We start from the raw sequence: 23,651 nt of genomic DNA, 5'->3' as shown, positions 1-23,651 counted from the left end.
CATGCCAGTAGGCTAACCAGAGTGCATAGTAGGCTATTAAACCAGAGTGCATAGCAGGCTAACCGGTACTAGTTACCAGTCGACGACCGTAAGTGGCGGCCATCTTGAAGTGGGCGTAAAAAAAAAAAAAAAAAAAATTGCCCGGCGGCGGGTAAAGCACGAAAAAGAGATACTGATATATTTTGTTTTGCTATTTTGGAAGACAAATACCATAATTTAGTTTAAATCAAAATATTGTATCATGGAATAATGTAAAATTATGGAACAAATATACTGTTGTTGTTGTTGTCGTCGTCGTCGTTGTTATGTAATCAAACTTTGAATTTTTTTTTTTCATTTGTTTAAATGTAAATTTCGTTGAGCCAAGACTAGTATAGTCCACAACAGGGGCTGAAAGCTAAGTGAAATAATGATCGTGCCATGATAAGCTGATAAATAAACAAAATAAAACAGCGGAGAAAACATAAAATAAATTGTTGGGTGACGGATTATAAGAAACTTTTAAAAGATAAATACGCTTCTGTAATTATCTTTATTTATTCATTATTTTTTCAGGACGCGATGAAACTTAATCTTCCAAAATATGTTCTTATTGTTTTTCCGCTTGTCTTCCTAAAGAATAGCTATAGGCTACGCTTCAAAGTTCTGGTCAATTCAACCAAAGCACAGACTCAAAGACAACGATGGACAACTGTAAACAAGGATTCTTAGAAAATAGTCGCGTGACCATGATCGCGTGACGTTTGAAGGTGGACACGACGGTCACGCGACGATCCTCTCACATTTTGTGAATAATGATCAATAAAGCAGGACGCGGCTTCACAATTGTAAAGTGAAACATCCTAAGATGGTTGCCTACTCCGTGGATCTTTTATCCAAATGTGCCCAGTTTCGAGACGAAGATAAATTCATCGACGTTCGTTTGAAAGTGAGTGAAGACGTCTTTCCAGCTCATCGCATTGTACTCGCAGCGAACAGCGATTATTTCTACGCCATGTTTACAGATGGAATGAAGGAGTCGAACCAGGAAGTGATCGAACTGAAAGACGAAAGCATTTCACCTGGTGCTTTAAAGATTGTCATGGACTCCATCTACACTGCAGATCTTCAAGTCAACGAGGAAAATGTGTTTGAAGTTCTTGCCGCCGCAGATCATCTTCAAGTCACAAGTGTTGTTCAACAGTGTTGTGAATACTTGAAAAGTGAATTTATTCAGCTACAACTTGACCTGCACAACTACTGTCTGTTGTGTATAGTTGCCGATAGACACGGTCTGAAAGATCTGCAAGAGGCAGCGGAGCACAAGATGGCTTCCAAGTACAAGGATGTTTGTGGAAGTGAAGAATTCCTGACCCATATTGGCGCAGACCAATTATTCAGCCTCCTCAGTCGAGATGACCTCAGTGCACCTTCGGAGACGTTCGTCTTCAAATCAGTGATGCAGTGGATTAGACACAAGAAGGAAGAGAGGATGGCATTTGCGGCCAAAGTTCTCGGAGCTGTTCGTCTGGGGCTGGTGGACATCAGGATTGTGATTGAAGAACTGAATACAGAGGAGATGCGACGAGTTCCAGAGATTCTCATGTTGGTGTATGAAGTGGCCATCTATAAACACATGCCGTCTCAGACCTCCATATTTGCTGTGGAGAAAACTAAGCCACGATCAACCAGCCCGGTAATTACATGTAAATCCTTCTCTTCCTTTAAAAAGTCTGTTTTCCAGCTGAAGCCAACGAATTCACGCGATCGGAATACACGACTATTAATACGTATCAAAAACCCAAAGTACCGTGAATAGGGTGTAGTTTGTTTTGGCCATAGAGCGGGTTTGCCGCGCATTTACTTATTAATTTCATAAGATTTTTTCCTCTGCCATCTTTTAAAAGATTACATTATATGGTTGTTGCTTGAGTTATTGGCTTGAAAGAAAACGTACAAAATGCAGGGAGAGTTGTTAGCAGTCGCTTGGGCTCAATCTCTCAAAACAACCCCTCCCCCCGCCCCCTCTCAAGGGATCTTAGTTGCGCGGGGGTCTAACACAAGCGGCATTGGTACTGCGGTGGGTCATGTAGCATCAGAAGTGTTTAGGTTCAATTGCTCGTTGCCGTTTCTATTTTTATTTGATGTTTTTCTTTTACATTCTATTTTAGGTTCTTGTTGCCGTTCTTCCTCAGGCTCGAATGCAGTACTTTGATGTTGAAGCCAAAACATGGAAACCTTTGGCAGCTACAACACCGTCAATTGACGCAATTCAGTGTTATCATGCGGAGTCTGTTGCCAGTAACTTGTTCGTCGCTGGAATTTCCCCGGGGGGTTATCATTCCATTTATCGTTATGATACGGAAGGTAATGTGTGGGAAAGGCAGCCACAGGAATGTGGTGAAATCAACAATTTATGTATTATTGAAGATTATATGTATGCAGTAAGCCCCAGTTATAATAACATTCCTCAAAGGTATAACTTAGCAACACGTCAGTGGCAATCATTTGCTCAAGTAAGTTTCACAGTGACTGGTTATATTTGCTATAGTGGGGCAACAGTATTACATTCAAAATTGCATGTTCTTTATGGAAATAGATCTTATTCAAATGTAGATTTAATCGCAGGTTTACACTGTTTTGATCCAGCAAAGAATGAATGGCAAGTAAAAGCAACAACATGCCAGCCTCACTTTGGATCAAGTCTTTTTGTAGTAAACAGTAGACTCTATGTTGCAGGCGGTAACGTTTCCATAGATCCCAAATATAATACTCCATGTGGTAATCCCGCATCAGTAGAAGTTTATAATGAGGAAAACAACACTTGGTCTGTTGTTAAACAAAAACACATTCCCCCAAACAAACTTGGTGCAGTGGAAATAGAAGGGAGGGTGTACTTCATAATAAACAAATTTCCAATTGACAGTGGCATAAGAATTCCACCAGGGGAGCTGTACCCTGTTCCTCTGGGAGAATGGGAAAATTTGGGGAAAATTGCTAAAACTGCAGTTCTGTGCTATCTGCCAGTAAAGAGGGAGAGTTTGAAAACAGAGTAAACTCAGAGGTTAAGTTGAAGTTATAAACTTTAAATACTTCAATCATAGATAATTCTTTCATATAAGGGGTATTAAAATATCCCTTAAATGGAAGAGTTAACTTTGATGAATTATTTTAATAATTCATCAAAGTTATAGTTTTTTGCAGTATAGTAAAATGATTCTGACAGGATTTATGTAATATCTACATTTTCAACACAGCAACTGGTTATCGGAAAATGAATGCATAATTTAGTTGACTGTTGCCTGTATAGGGGCATGACTCACTCATTAGTTCATTTTTTACATGTATAAGGAAAGATTTTTCAATTTTATACGGTTAACAAGTTATGGAAGCTATTCGCTAGCCTACAAAATGATAGCCCTGAGAGTAGAAAGCTCAGTGTTCAACAAAAAAAGCCACATTGTTAGTTCACTTCACAGTTGTTTTATTTAGTTTTAAGAAGAGTCCGCTAAACAAAAAAAGTTAGAACTCTTCACGTCTCCTCGACGTTTTTAGGAATGAAAAACGCAAAATAAGCTTTAAAACCATTCAGTTTATATTGCCGAGGTAAGAAGTTGCCATTTAGGGACTTTGTACGTAGGGTATTATTGTAGGAGCTCGAGGTTAAACCAATAAATTACAAGTACATGTAAAAGAACAGGTAGTTTGTTTCAATTTTCTTGTGAAATAAGCAGTTCATTTACTGTCTCCTTCTTTATCGTACTGTTCCTGTGAACGCAAGTAAATAAATCAGGCTACCTTGAGGAAAACAATGTGTTATATTATTTTTGTCTTAGAGGTGGTGCGACGGGTGCGTGTTCGCCCCCCTCACCCCTCCCCTCTTCACGGGCCACAAAAGTACGCCTAATCAGGGGGGTTACTGAATGACCTTTAGAATTCAGGAAATGCTCATGATCCTTCGTCATTTTTTCTTCAGTTCAGTAGTCACCCAGCTCATAAGCAGTTGAGTTCTTCGATTTTTATTTACGATTGCTTTCTTTTCTTATCGAAAGCGGTTGAGTAACTTCTCAGAAAACTTTCCAGTTTAGCGAACAAGGATCAACAAATGTACAGATAATGGCGCATTTCATCAGAAGAAACACTCAACAAGTTTCTGATTATGTTCCCTCGGACAGTCTAAGAATTAAAAGAAAAACACGAGACTTCAGTACGTAACTTTCACTTACTTTTGCTTCTACGAAAGCCTATTGCCCGCGAAAAAAACAACCACCCTATGTTCTCATGATCAGTGCAGCTTTTGGTATCAACAAAAAGGTACAGTCCAAAAATGTTCTACTTCATCTACTTTAGTTATTCAAAAATGCCACAAATAAGCATGCAAGACGCACGTTATACACATTCAAGATGTCAACGCGGGCTAGTATAAACAACAAACGACTTTTGTTAATTAATTAATTAATTAATACCGCTGCGGCTTGATGATTCCGCACAAGCTCGGTATGATTTTGAATTCATTTTAGACTCCAAAACCCAAACAACACTTTTAACGACTTCACCTCCTTTCTTCTCCTTTTTGTGATAAAAAATCGTTATAATATGGGAAAGGAGATACTCCTTGGAGAAAGTGCAGACTGCAACACTTCTAAATGGGTTGGGAAGAGGTAAAGAAGGGCGACAGAGAGGCACGATTGTTAAGGAAAATGTAACAAAGAGGTGTTTTTGGTCAAGTGGCTTACTTTGGCGGCGGTTAACCCGGGGAGCAGTTATGTTCTCTGTTGCTTTATGCAGCAGAGACGGGATAAGCACCAGCAGCAGCTATACTGCGACCATGAAGCCAGCTGTGAGTATATTTTGCCATCACTGGAAAAATGTTAATAGACTCTCAATATGAAGAATGGGTTTTTATTAGTACAAGTGAAGAACATGTTTGTGTGTGAGACCGTTGATGCGTCGGTGCAGATTACAAAAAACAGTGCACTAAACTGTACAACGCAAACGATTTTTCGTGACCATCATCAGTATTTAAACACTCAATTAAAATAAAAGTGCCAAATCAAAATTGGATAGAAAGTCCACCTCTTTTCGAATATCAGCCCGCCATCAGTAGATATGCACGGAACAAGCTCTTCCTCGTCCCCAGACGCCAGTCGGCCGGCCGGTCCTGGCGGTAAGACGCCGCATCAGGCCCACAACACCAAGCGAACCGTGCACGTCAGTCCCACAACGCCAAGCAAACCGTGCACGACCAAGGAGAAGGCCAAGGACGTCTGGTGATGAGGCAGGAACAAGCTAGCACCAGATCCACTGTTAAAGGGCTAACAGCAACAAGTCTGTACTTTCTTTTTATTTATTTTTTGACACCTTTTTTTACTAAACCTAACCTTCATACTGCTATTACTACTCGAAGAGTAGGAGAGAAACGTAGTGTTGCTTAAATGTATTTATCTCGCAGAGGTTTCTCAATTGGCCTGTAGCTTTCCTCACCAATCACGCCCACAAACTCAGCGACTTGATCTTCCTCAGGAGCAACAGGGTTCAGCACGTCCTCGCATCCTTCTTGTTTCTTGACTTTGGTGCATCGCACGTACTCATGAACACTCTCCTCCAGATAGCTTAGCGGAGCGGACCCTTGCGCCAAGAGATGGAAATGAAAATCTCTCAAGTTGAAATCATCGCCAAGTTCTTTTGTGGCGTATTCTCGCAGTTCGATTATTTTAAGTTGACCAATCATGTACGCAGTAGCCTGTCCTGGGTCGCTCTGGTATCTGGTGACTTCTTTTTGTGCAGTGTCGCTCGTGTCCCAGGCGTAGTCAGCAAAGTAGCTGAGTGCATCAGCACGTGAAAAACCCTTGTAGTGCAAACCTGTGTCCACGATTAGGCGGAGCGCGCGCTAAACCTAAAATATTATCAACTTGGCAGTAAATAAAATAAGAAAATTCATTGCGGAATCTAAAAAAACTTAATTTACCCTCAGACGTACAAGGAAATTTATACCACCATCATGGTATAAGGGGGGAGGTGGATTTTCGTTCTACTAAGGCGCAGCAAAAAGAATATACATTGAGTAGAAAGCCCTTAGCTTGCTCGGCAAGACCGTATAACATTTCCTTTGGGTGTGACGTCACATGGCGTCACTTGAAGTCATAGGACGTCATTAGTTGCGCCAGTTTTGATCCGCCATCTCGTATTTTATTTTTTCTTAGTAAGATTAAAAATGTTGGAGATTAATTCAAAATCAAACCAGTATGCTAATGAATGTAAAAAAAAATACCAATTTAAAATTTTGTATGAGAAAACAAAAAAATTAAACTTCGTTGGTTCTTATAACAATAGAGGTTCAAGAGTGGTAGTGTCTGCCAAAACGACCACCACCAGTCTGTGCGTCCGAGGGTTAATTTCAATTCATAAAGCCATCGTTTCAAATTTAACTGCTCCATTTGCATAATACAATAAAACCCATCGTGGATGCGGACGAGAAATAATAGCTAATACTAGTGGTAACCACAGGTTAGAAAGTGCGGGCCTTGACGCACTTAGAAAAGGTACTGGTACGAGAGTGCGTAATTTTAGATGGCAGTGCCGATAAAAAATGATTAAATGGACAAAAACAATTATCCCGAGTAATGCGTCACGCAGAAATGCATGTTTTTGTCGTTTTATCGTCGAGCACGCGGTGTGAATTGAGATGTGATTTTTCTCAGTCGGTAAACTCGCTATGTTGTGCTCGCCTTTTATTAACGTGGCGCGATTAATGATAAATCACGCTTAATTGCCGCTAACCGGCCGCGAACCAGTCAGAGTTGTTTTTTGTCGGATTGACAGTTTAATGAACTGTAGTCGGCACGCGGTGTGAATTGAGATGTGATTTTCCTCGGTCGATAAACTCGCTATGTTGTCAGTGTTATAACGAATTTCTCGAGAATAACCGTTGTTGGAATCATTCGCTTTGCCGTGGTTTATGCGTGATACAATCAGAGAAAATTTTCGCAAAAGCAACACCCGTAAAACAAGTCTGCAATTGTAATGTTTGCCATCTTCCATGTGACAGAAGCCTAATCTTTGTGACAATCGTTCTTGGAGAACAGATTTTCTCTTCCGGTGTTACGACAAACTGTCGTGATTGACACATTTTTCGCATTCCGATCGTTCTTAGTGGAAGAAAAAATTTTCAACTTCCGTTTTCTGTTCGCCTTTTATTAACGTGGCGCGCACGCGTAAAACGCAATCCGCTGGTCACTGTCAAGATTAGGGTTGCGGGCCTCTCTTGGGCCCGCAAATAGCTTTTCATCTACTCTGAATAGAAAATAACCACCAAGAGCGCTATTTTAATCCAGCATTTTAATAATATTTTAATAATTTAATTTTAAAATACTAACATACACATACCTGCCATTTGAGCATACCAAACTTCTGAAAAGGTTCATTGTCATAGACATTGGTTTCGCGAGCAATCAGAGGATTCTCTGCATAAAGTGCCCAGCCCTCTGTGAAGGCCGTATAAAAGGTTGAATCGTCCAACCATTTGATAACGCCGCCACAATTGTCACGGAAATGTTCATTTAGACCCTGGACCTGAAAACAAACCAGGGAAGCGTTTATCACCTGCTAATAAGTTTAAACCTATTTCCATTGCGCAGGGCCGGGCGTGGGGGGACGGGGGTGTCTTCCCTGGTAGTCTGATCTGCACTCAATTTAAAAAGTACTGAAGCAATAATGAAACTCTACACATCTGGCACGGGACGATCTTGAAATAAATTTTTAATAATAATCAACCATAAAACAAGCTGGTTTTGGAATGTTCGCACTTCCGCAACAGCAGTTTGAAATCTCTTTTTTTCTCCCATGTATTCAATCTCAGAGTGACGCAGAAAACAGCACGATATCGCGATTTTATTTCTGATTCATTAGCAATCATTAAAAACACAACTTCGTTTACTTTATTGTTATAAATTGTAGCTCCGTTTATTGTAAGGGATTTAAGGGGGGGGGGGGGGGAAAGGGAATAGGGTAGGGAGAGTGTCACCATGATTTAGTGCTAGTTATAAAATGCAATGAAGGTGTTGGTATTAATTGGAAATCCACTAAAAGTGGCCTTGCGTTACTTCAATGTACTGTACTAGTCAAGGAAATTGTCAAAAGGGGGTTTAGCTACGGACGGATAGAGTAGTTGTGGCCTAAAACGTAAAAAAGTCGGGCCGACGTTTTCAAGTTTGACAGTGTTACTTGGAAGAAAGTCACTTATTAACCATTGATTACAATTATTCACACCTTGTAGAATGAATTTACGCCTTTCTTTTGTTGTTTAAAGGTTATTTTGTTGATCACTGAGTGCACCCTCATAATTCATAGTGTACGCAAAAACTTTTAAGAATTCTCGTGATACTTAAACGTTATTGATTGGTAAGATTTTTTCAATTTGTTAAAAATTGTAAATTCCCATTATTCCCATTCCCATTATTATCTAGCCAATCAAATCATGTGGCCTCAGAACTACCTGTTCTTCGTGCCCCTGGCCCCGTCGACTACGAGGGACATGTGGCTCTGGGACGTAGACTACGAGCAGTCCCTATTTTTTTCGCAGAGTCCGTCGAGCTTGAAGCGAAAAAAGATGAACACGCGGGGGGAGGAGGCGCTTTCATTTTTTTTTTCGCTTCAAGCTCGACGTGCTCTTCGAAACAAAATTTTCGCTTCAAGCTCGACGGACTCTGCGAAAAAATAGGGACTGCTCGTAGTCTACTGGGACGAAAATGCTGAGGTGCTCTCATGCAATTTTGTTTTACCTGTGTGTGGTGCCCAGGCCTCGCTTCGTGCGCATTCACGGTCCACTCATTATACTTGGGTCCAGGCCTCTCCAGGAAAAACGGGATGTTATAATAGGCACGTCTGCTACAGTTGCTTGTGCTTGGTCTGTAGCTCTGTGTCCCGCTTGACGGATTAAAGTCTGGGGCCATATCGACAGGGCAGTTTGGTGTGGTGTGCTTACGGCCGGTGAAATGAAACATTTGAACTGTCTCTGGGTCCAACATGCTCATTACCTGGGAAAGGAAAACAGTTCAACACACTGAGAACACTACCTTTCTCTAAAATCTGAACATCGCTCTTGATCGCTCTCGCTATTTTCGGGTTCGTTCCACGGAATTAAGAGCAAAAGAAACAGTCACTGCTCACAGTCTATGTCTGGGGAGAAGGGATGGCGCAGTGGGGAGAGCGTTCCCATCCTACCAGTGAATTAATGTGGACTGGGTTTGATTCCGGCCAGGTGCCACCTGTGGGTTAAGTTTGTTGTTGGTTCTCGTCTTTGCTCCGAGGGTTTTTCTCCCCCGTTCTCCGGTTTTCCTATTCCAATTTGATCTGGATAGAGGATCCGCAAAAAAAAAAACCAAAAAAAAAAAAACAGCTAGAGCTGATGTGGTTTCTATATATATATATATTTTAAATACCGTAGTTTTTTTTATCAAGTACAGTACATTCACATTGTCATTCATTGGCGTGAATAAAACGTACACATTTTATACTGGTTAATTAGTTACCCGTTTAGCTTCTGTAAACCAGTTCTGCATGGCCTCCCAACGTTTTGGACAATATTTCATCGCTCCTTCCACAGAACTGCAAAGACGGTAAGCGTTTTCGTCGGATTCCTTAGCAGGGATTGGTTTGTCTGCAAAGTACATGTCTGATTCGTTCAGGCGCTTGATGAAATGTTCCTTGGCAGTATCATTGCTCGTTTGATTCGTCACGCTTCGCGCGATTTCAAGAACCTGAAAAGCATTGCACATTAAAGCAGTTCATTAACAGTGTTATGTAGCAACACAAGAGAGCTCGAGGAACGTATGTGAACACGTGGAGTTGGCCGATAAATATAGCAATATAGGAAAAAATGTTGGGTTCTTTCAATGAGAATATTTGTGGTTAAGTGGTAGACTGCAAGTGTTCCTTTATCCTGCATCATGAAACGAAGGGGAACGAGAGGCGAAAACTAGTGGGGCGTCTGAAATGTAACCCAAGAATTTCCCTATTTTTAGGAGCCGATTGTCCCTCTTAGCCTGCGGAGCCTATGCACGAGAAATAACCGGCTTTGAGGACGCGCGATTTGATTAGCTAGATGTTAACAAATGGAGTTTCAAATCTGACAAATCAAATCATCCGTTTAAACTCTCCGAAAACAAAGGAATTTTGAAACGGTTCAGTTGATTGGCTGTTCATTTTGTTAAAATCCAGCCAATCAGATCATGTATCCCGAGAGCCACTTGTGTCAAACGGCTCTTGGGACGAAAATGTAGATTGCGAGACTCTGCAGAGATCTCTGTTCTATCTTTGATTGTTGTTGCTTGTGCGCAATACGCAAACCCGCGGGTAACAAGCAGCGAGAGACACTACACCTCACTCACTTCTGGAGAGCTGTGACAGAAGTTTCTCTAACGGGGGGAATAGCCCCCCGGGGGGAACTCTGTATATTTTGGGTAGGGGTGTGCCTCTGGGACTCTGAAACCCTTACCCTATACCAGACTATGTTCAGCTGATTTTGCAACCCTATACTAGGCTAGACACCGAAAATCCCAACCTTATTCCAGACTTGCTTTTGTTTAGAACGGTATCACTATCAGTGTTTTTAATGGAAAACCATCTGTCAACAACGTTACCGTGATAATTTTATTTACGTTTAGAAAAGCCTCGTTCTCTTCCGAGTTTCTATTCCTGTTCTGGACTTAATCCTTCATACCACTGGCCAGTTTCACGGCAAATGATACCCTATTCTAGACCAAAACTCTCTGATTTCTATACCCTATCCCAGACTAAAATGCCTGAAAACCATACCTATATAGCACATTATATGGGAGTGCTCGCTCCCCCTGCCCGCATGGAGAGGAATAAAAATGCTTGTTCATCTACTCAGTTAGCATAATAAACAAGCAATCGCCATGTAATGAGACACTGATCATCTACCTCCGGATAGAGTTTCCTGAGCATCTCTTTGCCAAGCTGGTGCACTTGGTCGGGAGTTTTGCTGATCGTCGTAAAATACAGCAGAATAGATTCGTACGCTTTTGTTCCATTTAGAGCTTCACCAGTCGGCAGCCTTTTGCTTGTGGCCTCTGCTGTCTTATTACCATCTGTGTACACATGAGACAACGGAAGACTCGCCAGGCCACTGGAGACTGAACTCGGGACGCAATGCTCCAGGTTCTCTGTTTGTAAGTATCTGATGTTAAAATTAAAAAGAAGACGATTTTTATGCTGAAGAGATGTCTTCAGTCTGACTTTCATTACATGTTCTTATACATAGCGCTATACTGCGTTATATATATGTGGAAGGCGCGGTGGTCTTATAGTTAGCGCGTTGGACTCCGGATCGAACAGTCCGGGTTCGAGCTCAGGGCCCGGGTCACTGTAAGTGGCGGGCCAGCACCTTATTCCAGGGTCTAGATGACGGGGCCTCCCAGTGAACTAAAGGTCTGGATCCACCACTGATTGTAATGTGTTCTGTGGCAAGACATTTTACTCTCAAGAGCCTCTCTCCAACCGGTTACCGGCGGTTACCGGCGAATTTAGTGCTGGGAGGTAACCTGCGATGGACTAGCATCCATACAGGGGGGGGAGTAGAAATACACCTACTGTAGTCGTTTCATGCTGCTGAAACCGGGATGAGATCCGGCCTGATGCCGCGCCACCAGAATTGAACGCAGATTTTAACTTTACTTTTTAGCGTTATATCCTTTTATTGTTTTCCTTGTTTGCATTACGACTGTATACACCAAAACGCAATGGTATTACCTGTGTTTTGATATATTCTCCCAAGCTCTCTCTCATTTTTCTTCCTTTCCATTCGCACGTTTATTTCGCTACACAATCGGAAGCCTGGAACATAATAATTCCAACCTAATACAGTGACGGGGAACAACTGCCGATTTTGGCAAGCCTTCGTTAAAGAACGCGTTAAGTTTCGGATAATTTTTTAAACTATTGGAAGACACCCGCGCGCTAAAACTCAAGCTTTTTAAACTCTAAAGAAACACTGAGCTTGCATGACATCCTGACGTAATGATTACGCGAAATAGAGAATTTACATTTTGTAATCAAAATGAACGGGCGAGTGATTTCAACTCCAAAAATTTCATGAAATCATGCGATCACGTAGTTGCTAGATGACCAGAATCTTAATCCCCAACTGCTCCTACCTGATTACGTCATGGATGGGCTTGCCAATGTATTTTACCGCGTATTCCCGGATGGACTCGTTCACAGTCTTCCCGTTCTCTTTTTCCCATTTGTCCAGGTCGCTGGGCTTTAATCGAGCTAAAAACTTAGCAGAGAAGATTGGCTCCATGTATTTCTCGTCAAAAATTCCTGAAAATGAAAAACGAAGGATGACGTTTAACTACTAAAATTCATCTCTTCGAGAAATATCATGGGCACTTTTGCGTTTTGTGAAGATGACTTGACAATCAAATAACCCTTTGCTTGCATGCAAAACGTGAGAAAATAAGGTTATAGAGAAGGCAAAAAATAAATATTTAGTCAAAACTTTTCGCAAGCGAATTATTATGAAAATGATTTTGGTTGATTTCGGAAATCTATTCCTTTCGATTGACTACGCCTAAGCCTTTAGGACCTTAGTCCTGGTACACACCATAATAAACTTAACTTTGCATACCTTGTTTCCCTTTAATTGACACCTGTAGATAATTTTGTTTGAATGAATTTATTCCAGCCAGGCATTCTTCAGTTGAGCGCACCATTCCGGCATTAACACCGAGCCTCGTGTTATTCATATACGTTGAAAAACTCCCCTCCACCAACTTCATTTTGTTCAGAAACAAACGAACATCGTCCAATTCCTTGAGGTGAAAATTTCCCAGACCTTGCCCAATATCCGAAGACCCAACGTTGCAAATCGGTTGCCAGCAAAACAGATTCGGTCCCAGGAGAAAATAACCAGCGTAATAATCTACATCGTAGGGCTGTCCGAAGTTGTTTTGAAGGAAATGCTTTACTTGTGCGATGGCTTTTTTCTCACGCGGTTTCAGGCGCCTGGTATTGACACCCAATCCTTGCAGCTCTTCTACGAGGCGTCTTGCAGAATCCGTGATTCGCTTCAGATTATCTGGCTCGGGGTTGTACGGCTTGAACTTTTCCATCAGCACCGATCGTTCAACACCACCAGGTTTGTAAATCAAGGCTTCCGGGTGAAGATCGTAGTACGTATCTTGAACTTTCTGCAGGAATTTGTCGACGCCGGCTCGCTTGGCTTCTTCGGAGTAACTGCAGCGATCAGTTTTCTTATCACCGCCGCCTTGAGGTGCAACAGCCGCACCACAATCTTCATTTCCGGCTCTTGATAAGAGAATTATTCCAATGACAAGAAGAACCAAACCAATTAGGCCGATGCCTACAGCAACGAATATAGACCCATTTTGCTTTTTCTGCAGTACCGGCAGTACCATTTTATCTGACAACTAAAACACAAACAAAGACGTTTTGTTGATTGTCCTAACAATGTCAGTGTGAACACGACTTGATACTTCGATGGTAGGGTACTAATTTTGATTCTAAACAAGCTAAATACCTCTGTAGGCCGGAGTATACGGTGATATGTTGTAGACGAAAGAAGAAAATCGATCGCCAAACTCATGAAGAGTTTTTCCGTGTCTCAAGCGTTTGACTCTGTCACGATTTCACGGTGCATCGGGTACGAGGATAATGAAATTCTGATGGTTACGAAAATAAAAAGAACAATATTCATCCTGGACAAAGGCGCTGGCATTGCAAAACAGTCCCGGGAGAACGTGGCGGAGTAGGGGCGGAGTCGCTCCATAGTGATCTGACCGACCGGCTTTTCAAACAATTTGAAATGGAGAACAGTTTTAAGGTCGGTTCAATGCAACCACAGGGCTAGAACAATGTTTTTCATTTTATTTAAACTTGGCGCACACGCTCAGGCTTCCGCGCGCTCTTGGGCCTTTTAAATCTAACATGCCATTGCGTACACATATGGACAACGGTTTCAAGGGCTATGCCCGAAACGTATGTGTTTGTAAACTACATAAAATGACACTTTTTACACCATTAATTTAGTTTTTTTGTTTATCGTACTATTTAGTGTCACGCATCAACTGGGAATTTTTCTTACCGCATTTAGCTTTTCAAACGTCGATCTCTTCATATACTAAATCGAGGGTGTTAGGTTCGGCACATGAAAAGTTCGACGTTTGAACTGGGCCTAACTGTCAAATAAAGAGAGACCTATAGTTTTTTTTGTAAAGCGTGGGTTTCTTTATTAGTTCCAAATCATCGTATTTTGAGTGTGGAAGTCCATTGATGCATTTAATAGATTTCGAACAATGCTCTAAACCATATAAATTGTACAACGCAAACGATTTTTTTTCTAGCTTACTGATTATAAAAAAAACTGAATTTTAATGTCAGAATATAAGTAAAAAATCGAAATTAACTTTCTTCAGTCAGTATATATTCGTACGAACAAGCCAACATCCACTCTAATGGTCTAGGCTCAAAACGTCTGAGCTTTTATTTATATTTAGATAGTAAATTTTTTATCAAAACTAACATTTTGTAGCTATAACTACTTATAACGTCGCTTAAATGTAATCATCTTGAGAAGGTTTTCCAACTGGCCTGTAGCTTTCCTCGCCAATCACGCCCACAAACTCAGTGACTTGATCTTTCTCAGGAGCAACAGGGTTCAGCACGTCCTCGCATCCTTCTTGTTTCTTGTCTTTGGTGCATCGCACGTACTCATGAACGCTCTCCTCCAGATAGCTTAGCGGTGCGGACCCTTGCGCCAAGAGATGGAAGTGAAAATCTCTCAAGTTGAAATCATTGCCAAGCTCTTTTGTGGCGTATTCTCGCAGTTCGATTATTTTAAGTTGACCAATCATGTACGCAGTAGCCTGTCCTGGGTCGCTCTGGTATCTGGTGACCTCTTTAAGTGCAGTGTCGCTTCTGTCCCAGGCGTTGTCAGCAAAGTAGCCGAGCGCATCAGCGCGTGAGAAACCCTTGTAGTGGAGACCCGTGTCCACGATTAGGCGGAGTGCGCGCCAGATCTGAAATGATATAAAAAAAAGTATGTCTGCTGTCGGTCCTATGTCACAGATTTTACCAGATTTTTGAAGAGCCAAAATTTATATTTGTTTTGCATGAAACCAAGAAATAATAGTCCATTTTTGTTAAAAATTGCTATATTAGAGCACTGAAACTGTTAACTAGCATAATTGGCTGCGGATGGCGCGGATGGAAACGGATTGCAATTTGAAAACGTTAGGCAATCGCTTTCCAAAAATCGATATTTGTAGCCTTAGCTTGATTTCTAACCGCAAATAAAGATTATATCTTCCTTTAGATGTTCAAAGATATTGTTTTTATGGGTTTTTATAGTTGCCTTCCACTAATTTCAGAACAGTTTAGACCAAAAATCTGCGAAATCTCCGTGACATAGTCCCTTTAAGGCTCATCAAGCCAGAGCTTATCCCGCCAAGAAGTATTCCTACTTCCAAGCCCCCCCCCCCCCCCCCCCCGCAGGCCTGTATTGCAGCGAACTATACCCCAGTATTGTCCGGGGTAAAGTTCGTCTGCAACGCAGACTAGAGCCCGCCTGGATGAAATGCCAGTCACACAGGGTTTCAACCCAGCAATAAATTCGCCTGTACCCTTTAGGAGAGTAAAGTGTATGTCTTGCCCAAGAACACAATGCAGTTATCTGACTAGGGTTCGAACCCGAAGCTCTCGATCCGGAGTCCGACGCACTAGCCATTGGGCCACAGCGCCTTCCACTGAAATAATGGATAAAGCAATAAAAAAAATTCAAATTATTGCGCAATTAAAGAAGAAAAACCTTAGTTAATTATTGAATTTATCCCCCCCACCCTAAGCCATCGTTGATAAAACCTTTGTTAATGCATTAATAAATGAAGAAGGAATAAGGAAAGCTGTGGACGGAGAGATAAATTAAGAACCAACGAACGAACGAACGAACAAACAAACAAACGAACGAACTAACGAGCGAACGAACGAACAAACGGACGGACGGACGGACGGACGGACGGACGGACGGACGGACGGACGGACGGACGAACGAACGAACGAACGAATGAACGAACGAAAGAACGAACAAACGAACGAACGAAAGAGCGAACCAACGAACGAAAGAACGAACAAACGAACGAACGAAAGAGCGAACCAACGAACCAACGAAATCAAAGACACGAAAAATAACAATAGCCTATTTCACAGTTAAATATTTTATTTGCATTCGAATAAAATTCATCGAAGATATTGATGCGGAGTGCCTCCTTCACTTTGAAGAAAAAAAGAAAGAACGAAAAAAAGAGAGTTATTAATTTTACCACACACATACCTGCCATTTGAGCATTCCGAACTTCTGAAAAGGTTCATTGTCATAAACATTGGTTTCGCGGGCAATCAGGGGATTCTCTGCATATAGTGCCCAGCCCTCTGAGAAGGCCGTGTAATAGGTGGAATCGTCCAACCATTTGATAATGCCACCACAGCTATCACGGAAATGTTCAACAAGACCCTGGGACTGAAAAGAAACCAAACAAGCATTTATCACCTGGTAATAAAGTGTTTACCCCATTTCGAGTGCGGGGGAGGGGGCGGAGGGAGGAGAGGCAACTTTAAACGTGTCTCTACGTATGTAACTCAAAAAGCATTGAAGCAATAATGATCTTCCAAATATCGGGACGATCAATCAATATTCAATAGTAAAACAAGTTATAATTGGAAATGAAGCGGGAAGCAGGTTAGGCCGGCGTTTGGACTTTGCCTCCTCCGTAAAAATTCAAGGGCAGTTTCTAAGTCTCCTTTTTGCCTCCCATATGGTTTATGTATCCTATCTTAGAGCAACACAGAAAACAAAAATTCAAATCCATTCTCGTCCAAAGCGCCGCTTGTCCCTCTTAGCCGGCGAAGCCTGTGCATGAGAAACAAATGGCTCTGGGGACACATGAAACCTGGAACAGACAATCAATTAATCCGTATTAAAATCCTTTTGTCACAGGAGAGTTTAAAACAATTTATTTGATTGGCTAGATTAAAAATTCCTTTAGTTAAAATCTAACCAATCAAATCATGTGTCCCCAGAGCGACTTGTTTCTCTTGCACAGGCTCCGCCAGCTAAGACGGACAAGGGGCTCTGGGGACGAAAATGGCTAAAATCGCGATGTTAGTTCTGGTTGGCCTAAAAACAACAGTGTTATTTACAGCATTGTTATTGATTATAGCCTGGCACGCAAGTTCTCGATCAAAAATATCCGTTGTTTTACCTGTGTGTGGTGCCCAGGCCTCGCTTCGTGCGCATTTACGCTCCACTCCTCAAACTTGGGTCCAGGCCTTTCCAGGAAAAATGGGATGTTATAATAGGCATTCCTGCTACAGTCCTTTGTGCTTCGGCTGTAACTCTGGGCCCCCATTGACGGGTTAAAGTTTGGCGCCATATCGACAGGGCAGTTGGGTGTGGTGTGTTTAGGGCCGGAGAAATAAAACATCTTAGTGGTCTGTGGGTCCAACTTGCTCATCACCTAGCCACAGAGTACAGTTTCAAAATACAAAGTTAATTTTCTTCAGAATGAAATAGAATAATGCAGAGCGGAGCAGAGCAGAGCAGAGCAGAGCAGAGCACAGAGCAGAGCAAAGCACAGAGCAGAGCAGAGCAGAGCAGAGCAGCACAGCGCAGAGCAGAGCAGAGCAGAGCAGAGTAGCCTGGTGACACAAAGCAAATACATGCAAAAAACTAAATGAAATGTCTAATATTGTTCTAAGATCTAATAATTTATATTGATCTAATAATCTAGTAATAAAATAATAAAAAAACATTGTATTGTTATGATGAGCAGAGGGTACAACCCTTAACGCCATCATCCATAACCAAAGTTATGTCACATTTACGAATCTTGTTTTTAGAATCATTTATTTAACGTTTTTGCTGATACACAGCTGAAGTTAATTTTCCCCATAACTTTAGGCCTAAGCATGGAATGGTACATGAATGAAAACCATTCACTGGCGTTTGACAAAAAACAAACAAGAAAACAAACAAACAAAAACAAAACAAAACGGTAGAACTGATTATACGGCATACATCTTACTTTATCTTGTCATTTACCCGTCTAGCCTCTGTAAACCAGTTCTGCATGGCCTCCCAACGTTTTGGACAAAATTTCATCGCTCCCTCTACAGAGCTGCAGAGAAGGTAAGCGTTTTCGTCGGATTCGTTCGCAGGGATTTGTTTGTCTGCAAAGTACATGTCTGATTCGTTCAGTCGCTTGATGAAATGTTCCTTGGCAGTATCATTGCTCGTTTGATTCGTCACGCTTCGCGCGATTTCAAGAACCTGAAAAGGTATTGAACAATACAGCGGTCAATAAACATGGTTCTATAGCAACACAAGAGGTACATGAAGCGCGTGGAGTATATAATACTTCTAGCAAAAGGAACAATAGGGGTTCTTTCAAATACATCATTGGTTAGTAGACTGCAAGTATTCCTTCATTATCTCGCATCGAGAAATAAAATTAAACGTGAAGCGAAAATGAAAAGTACCGTTGGCCGCTCGAAGAGGCCTTCCAATCAAGGGGGAAGGGGATGGGGCTGCTCGGCTGGGGTGTTGGAACCCTTTTACCGTCTTAGACTAAAAAAGGGCAATTTTGCTACCCCATCTCAGACTAAAGAGTTAAATTGTCCGCCCATCAAAGATATGGAAGCGAAGAGGATGCTTTTCTTCGGACAAGTTATATCTTTCTTTTTTGGCTTATATCCAGGGCGGCTTATCTTCGAAAGGCTTTTTGCGTCTAAGATTTCAGGGGCAAGCTTATTATTTTTTGGGGAGGGGTGTTTATTATCCTGGCGGGGGGGGGGGGGGGGAGAGCGGGGCTTATTATTATCATCGGAATTTTACAGTATGTCAGAAGTCCCTCTAACGGAGAAATAAGTGCGCACATGGAGAGGAATGCCTGACTTCTTCTTTAGCAAAATACACAAGAATCGGCACGAAATGAAAGACTGATCATTTTACCTCCGGATAGAGTTTCCTCAGCATTTCTTTGCCAAGCTGGTGAACTTGATCGGGTGTTTTGCTAATCGTCGTAAAATATGGCATGATCGACTCGTACGCCCTTGTTCCGTTTAGAATTTCCCCACTCGGCAGCTGTTTGCTTGTAGTCTCTGCTGTTTGAGTTCCATTTACGTACACATGAGACAACGGAAGACTCGCCAGGCCACTGGAGACTGAACTCGGGACGCAGTGCTCAAGGTTCTCTGTTTGTAGGTATCTGATGGTTTTATTATAAATAAATAAAATAAAATAGAAAAGAAGCTTTTCATTTTGAAGAGATGTCATCACACGTTACGACTGTATACACCAGAACGCACTGACGCACCGGTGTCCTTGTTTCATTCTCCTCAGCCCTGCACCATTTTCTTCTTTCCCATTCGCGCGTTTTATTTCACCGCAAAATCAGAAGCCCGGTCTCTGGTCAGATGCCTTTGTAACATGCCAGTTCAAACCTAACACAGTGTGGGGAACAACTGCCTATTTTGGCAAGTCTTCTTTGAAAAACTCGTTAATCGGATGTGTATTATCTATTACTAATTACCCGGTGTATCCAATCGAACGTTCGGTAATCGAACCCAATCGAACACCAGTTGTTCGATTGAGTTCGGTAATCGAACAAAATCGAACTCACAATAAAATTGGTCAATCGAACAAAATCGAACGTTCGATTACCCAACAGTCGACAATCGAACAAAATCGAACGTTCGATTACCGAACAGTTGACAATCGTACTCAATCGAACGTTCGATTACCGAACTCCTGTTTGTTTATATTGCGGACATTTTGTACGGTGCACCGTCCCCCTGATTAGTCCTGCGTGATTTATTTATCAAGAGACGGATTCCGAACAACATCGAATCGGATTGAGTTCGATTGTTTTCGATTGTGTTCGGTTGTGTTCGATTGTGTTCAATTGGTTCGAAAATCGAACTCACAGCAAACTATTTTGTTCGATTACCGAACCCAATCGAACGATTGGTGTTCGATTGGGTTCGATTGATTTTTGGTTCGATTTTGTTCGATTGGATACGCCGGGTAATTAGGAAACACCCAGCTGTACGAAAGCGAGCGCTAAAAGCCGAACTTCTAAAACGCGATAGAAACACTTCCTTTTTTTCGTAGGATTTTTTAAAAAAGAAATTGACAGAATTTTGGATAACTTGAAAAAGCTGCCTGTGTAAACACTCGCCTGTAGCTCAAGTTTGCACAGCTTTTCTCGTTCTCTAAAAATTCTACTCGTGCTTCAATAGCTCGATATAGATACACGGAAAATGTTTCTATATATTTATCAAACAATAGCGTGACCACTCAAAAGTGCTCTAAATTTTGTCACGCCATCGTGACACAATCAGTTGTTGTTCGTGACTACAGCTGAAGGCTCTCGGAGACCAGAAACTTTATCTGCTATTGTGTTCCTACCTGATTACGTCATTGATAGGCTTGCCAATGAATTTTACTGCGTATTCCCGGATGGACTCGTTCACAGTCTTCCCGTTCTCATTTTCCCATTTGTCCAAGTCGCTGGGCTTTAATCCAGCTAAAAACTTGGCAGAGAAGATTGGTTCCATCTATTTCTCGTCATTAATGCCTGAAAAGAAGGAACGAAAAATGAGTTTAAAATTTCTACTAATTCATATTTCCTAAACGGAAATACCGTATCTCGTGGCATTTTTGCATTTTACGAAGACGAACGATCAATAATCTGGTGCTCGTGTGATCTGGTGATTTGGTCTCAAATGGATTGTTTCTCACACTCCACTTCTCGCGATCACGCACTCTTTTTTACGCGCTAAAAATGTACACAGACGCATGCTACGCAGGCTACACTTTCAATTGCAATGGTACCCTGGCCCGCCATTCCGAACACGCCTATCTCGAACTCCCCGCAGCTATATCGCGAACAAAAAGCCATATGCGTTTTCCTCGGATTTGCTCGCATTTTTTTGACATTTACTATAAGAAACAACACCATCTCAAATAGTTTACCTTTTGCCTTGATAGTTCGACATGTTATTCATTTACTATTAATTTTTTTACAGATTTGCCAAGTGGCAGGTAAAAAGCAAAAAGGACATGAGTCCCCTAACTTAAAACCACAAAAGATTAAATTAAAAAAAAAAAAAGAAAAAGATTAGCACAAGCACCCTTGCCTCAGACTAATGCGGCGGCATTTAGGAGAGACAATTTTGTATGTTCAAATATTGTCGAGAAGTCACGCAATCAATATATCAATATCAATCGGCGATTGAAATCGATTGCTATCGATTGATTTCCGATTCGCTTTATATCTAACCTGCGATCAGGCGTTATTTTTCTCGCGGCGGAGGATCGCAGGTTACTTTATATCAATTGACTGCGCTTGGCGCTGCTCTGCCTTTTTGGGCCTCGACCCTTGCATGATAACTGGTAAATAAACTTCACATACCTTGTTCGCCATCAATTGACACCTGTAAAAATTTTCGTTTGAATGAATTTATTCCAGCCAGGCATTCTTCAGTTGAGCGCACCATACCGGCTTTAACACCAAGCCGCATGTTCTTGATATACGTGGAAAAGGTCCCCTCCACCAACTTTATTTTGTTCAGAAACGAACGAACATCGTCCAATTCCTTGAGGTGAAAATTTCCCAGACCTTGCCCGATATCTGAAGACCCAACGTTGCAAATCGGTTGCCAGCAAAACAGATTCGGTCCCATGAGAAAATCGCCAGCATAATAATCTGCATCGTAGGGTTTTCCGAAATTGTTTTGAAGATAATGCTTTACTTGTGCAATGGCCTTTTTCTCACGCGGTTTTAGGCGCCGGATATTGACACCCAATCCTTTCAACTCTTGTAAGAGATCTCTCGCAGAGTCTGTGATTCGCTTCAGATTTTCTGGCTCGGGGTTGTACGGTTTGAACTTTTCCATCAGCACCGATCGTTTAACACCACCAGGCTTGTAAATCAAGGCTTCAGGGTGAAGATCGAAGTAGGTGTCTTGAACTTTCTGCAGGAATTTGTCGACGCCGGCTCGCTTGGCTTCCTCGGAATAACTACAGCGATCAGTTTTCTCACCACCGCTCTGACCGGCAACGGTCGCACCGCATTCTTCATTTTTGGCCTTTGTTAATAGGACTATTCCAACGATAAGAAGAATCAAACCAATTAGCGCGACAATTCCAGCCACGAGCATAAGCACATTTCGTTTTTTCTGCAGCATCATTTTTACCGACATTTTTACGCTACATGTGACATACAAACAAGGATGTCTTACTGTTTGCTTGTCAGCTGATCTGGACAATAATCGACAATGTAAGTGTTAACACTGCTTGATACGTTGGTTTCTTATTGGTTAGGTTCTAATTTTGATTCTAAACAAGCTAAATACCTCTGTTGGCCGGAGTGTGCGGTGAACTTTTGATGACGAAAGAAGGAAATCGTGAAACTCACGAATAGTACTGCCGTATCAAGTGTTTGAATATTTCACGATTTCACGGTACATCGGGTACGAAGATAATTAAATTCTGATGCTTTAGTGATTATTAAAATGGACCTCTTTCACACTGAGCGGCGACAAAAGGCATCACACTGATAACAAAACAGTGTGTATTGAACTGGACTGGAATGGACTGGACTGCATGGCGCCGGACCGGACTAGACTCCGCAAACCACACTGAATGATCCTGTGCTACGCTGCAAAATGTTAGAAAATTGTTAACGCAAAATGTAACAACATTTTAACGCACTGTTTTTTTAAAAAAAAAGTTAATAAATTTTTTAATGCGTAATGTATTAGCGTAAAATAATTATAATGCCCTCTAGTAACACTAGTATATTGCGAAACCGTTTAGCTAAACATGAACATTTTGTCAGTTTAGAAGGTTCTTGGCATCCAGCCGTGAGTGGAAGTAGACGTTCTGATGCCTTGCTGTAACAAAAGCAAAGCAGGCTCGGCGAGGGACAGAGCATAAAGTAAAGTCTTTCTGGTTTGATTTTTCCTTTTTGATCTAAAATAGCTTTGGTACCGGTACATACACATTTTTTCTTTCTCTTTTGTCGTCTTCTTAGGCTGTTCACAAGGTGGCAGTGGAAAGGATAAGACTGGCATGTTTTTTTTTTAGAAAACTGGTACAAAATAAAAATACATGTCCTTACGGTGTACGATGAGTATCATGCGTTAAAATCTTGAAAAGTTACATGAAATCTTGAAAAAATACATAAAATCTTGAAAAGTTACATGAAATCTTGAAAAAATACATAAAATCTTGAAAAGTGACATGAAATCTTGAAAAACACGAAAAAATCTTCCCCCGCCGCGCTCGAATATTAGTCCATGGGCTTCATTATAATATTTATGCAGTATCACTACCTGAAAAACGTTCCGGTGGCTTCTGATTAGTAGCAATGTCGGCAAAAATATTTTGTGTTTCTGATCGTAACCTTCCAGAGTTTTACCATGCGCTTTTCTTATGGAGCTAAACTTTAAAATAAATCCCGCTTAAAATACTAGCCCAGTAATTTTCAGATATAAGCCCTTGGCCCTATATCCGGAAATAAGCCTTAAGGGTTTTGAAACAAAAATAAACACACAAGCTCTCTGTCTCA

At 41.5% G+C, this 23,651-nt stretch overlaps 2 protein-coding genes and 1 pseudogene across 4 annotated transcripts; 1 reads left to right on the top strand and 2 right to left on the bottom strand.

Moving 5' to 3' along the window:
* Positions 1-80: 80 nt before the first annotated feature.
* LOC144653464 (kelch-like protein 25) lies at positions 81-3,121 on the top strand. The gene is made up of 2 exons (XM_078513461.1): positions 81-1,675; positions 2,151-3,121. The coding sequence occupies exons 1-2, from the start codon at positions 848-850 to the stop codon at positions 3,033-3,035; spliced, it is 1,713 nt and encodes a 570-aa protein (XP_078369587.1). The 5' UTR covers positions 81-847; the 3' UTR covers positions 3,036-3,121.
* Positions 3,122-4,740: 1,619 nt separating this feature from the next.
* On the bottom strand, positions 4,741-14,343 carry LOC144653439 (uncharacterized). 2 transcript variants are annotated; one of them, XM_078513438.1, is made up of 7 exons: positions 12,632-14,343; positions 12,156-12,324; positions 10,924-11,179; positions 9,510-9,737; positions 8,760-9,014; positions 7,360-7,551; positions 4,741-5,869 (listed from the first exon to the last, which is right to left on the bottom strand). In XM_078513438.1, the coding sequence occupies exons 1-7, from the start codon at positions 13,419-13,421 to the stop codon at positions 5,411-5,413; spliced, it is 2,349 nt and encodes a 782-aa protein (XP_078369564.1). In that variant the 5' UTR covers positions 13,422-14,343; the 3' UTR covers positions 4,741-5,410. The 2 variants fall into 2 exon arrangements, with proteins under 2 accessions (XP_078369564.1, XP_078369556.1); XM_078513430.1 differs by having other exon boundaries at positions 5,641-5,875; positions 7,366-7,551.
* Positions 14,344-14,483: 140 nt separating this feature from the next.
* LOC144653428 (uncharacterized) lies at positions 14,484-22,866 on the bottom strand (annotated as a pseudogene). Its single transcript, XR_013570742.1, has 7 exons — positions 21,492-22,866; positions 20,486-20,654; positions 19,028-19,283; positions 18,119-18,346; positions 17,280-17,534; positions 16,352-16,537; positions 14,484-15,041 (listed from the first exon to the last, which is right to left on the bottom strand). The product of XR_013570742.1 is annotated as an uncharacterized LOC144653428 (transcript).
* Between the last annotated feature and the right edge of the window lie 785 nt (positions 22,867-23,651).

This window comes from Oculina patagonica, chromosome 1 (assembly GCF_052425735.1).
Source record: "Oculina patagonica isolate OP01 chromosome 1, crgOcupat, whole genome shotgun sequence".
NCBI classification, from domain to species: Eukaryota; Metazoa; Cnidaria; class Anthozoa; order Scleractinia; family Oculinidae; genus Oculina; species Oculina patagonica.
The sequence above is the reverse complement of the archived record's forward strand: the minus strand, read 5'-3'. Positions and strand labels throughout refer to the sequence as shown.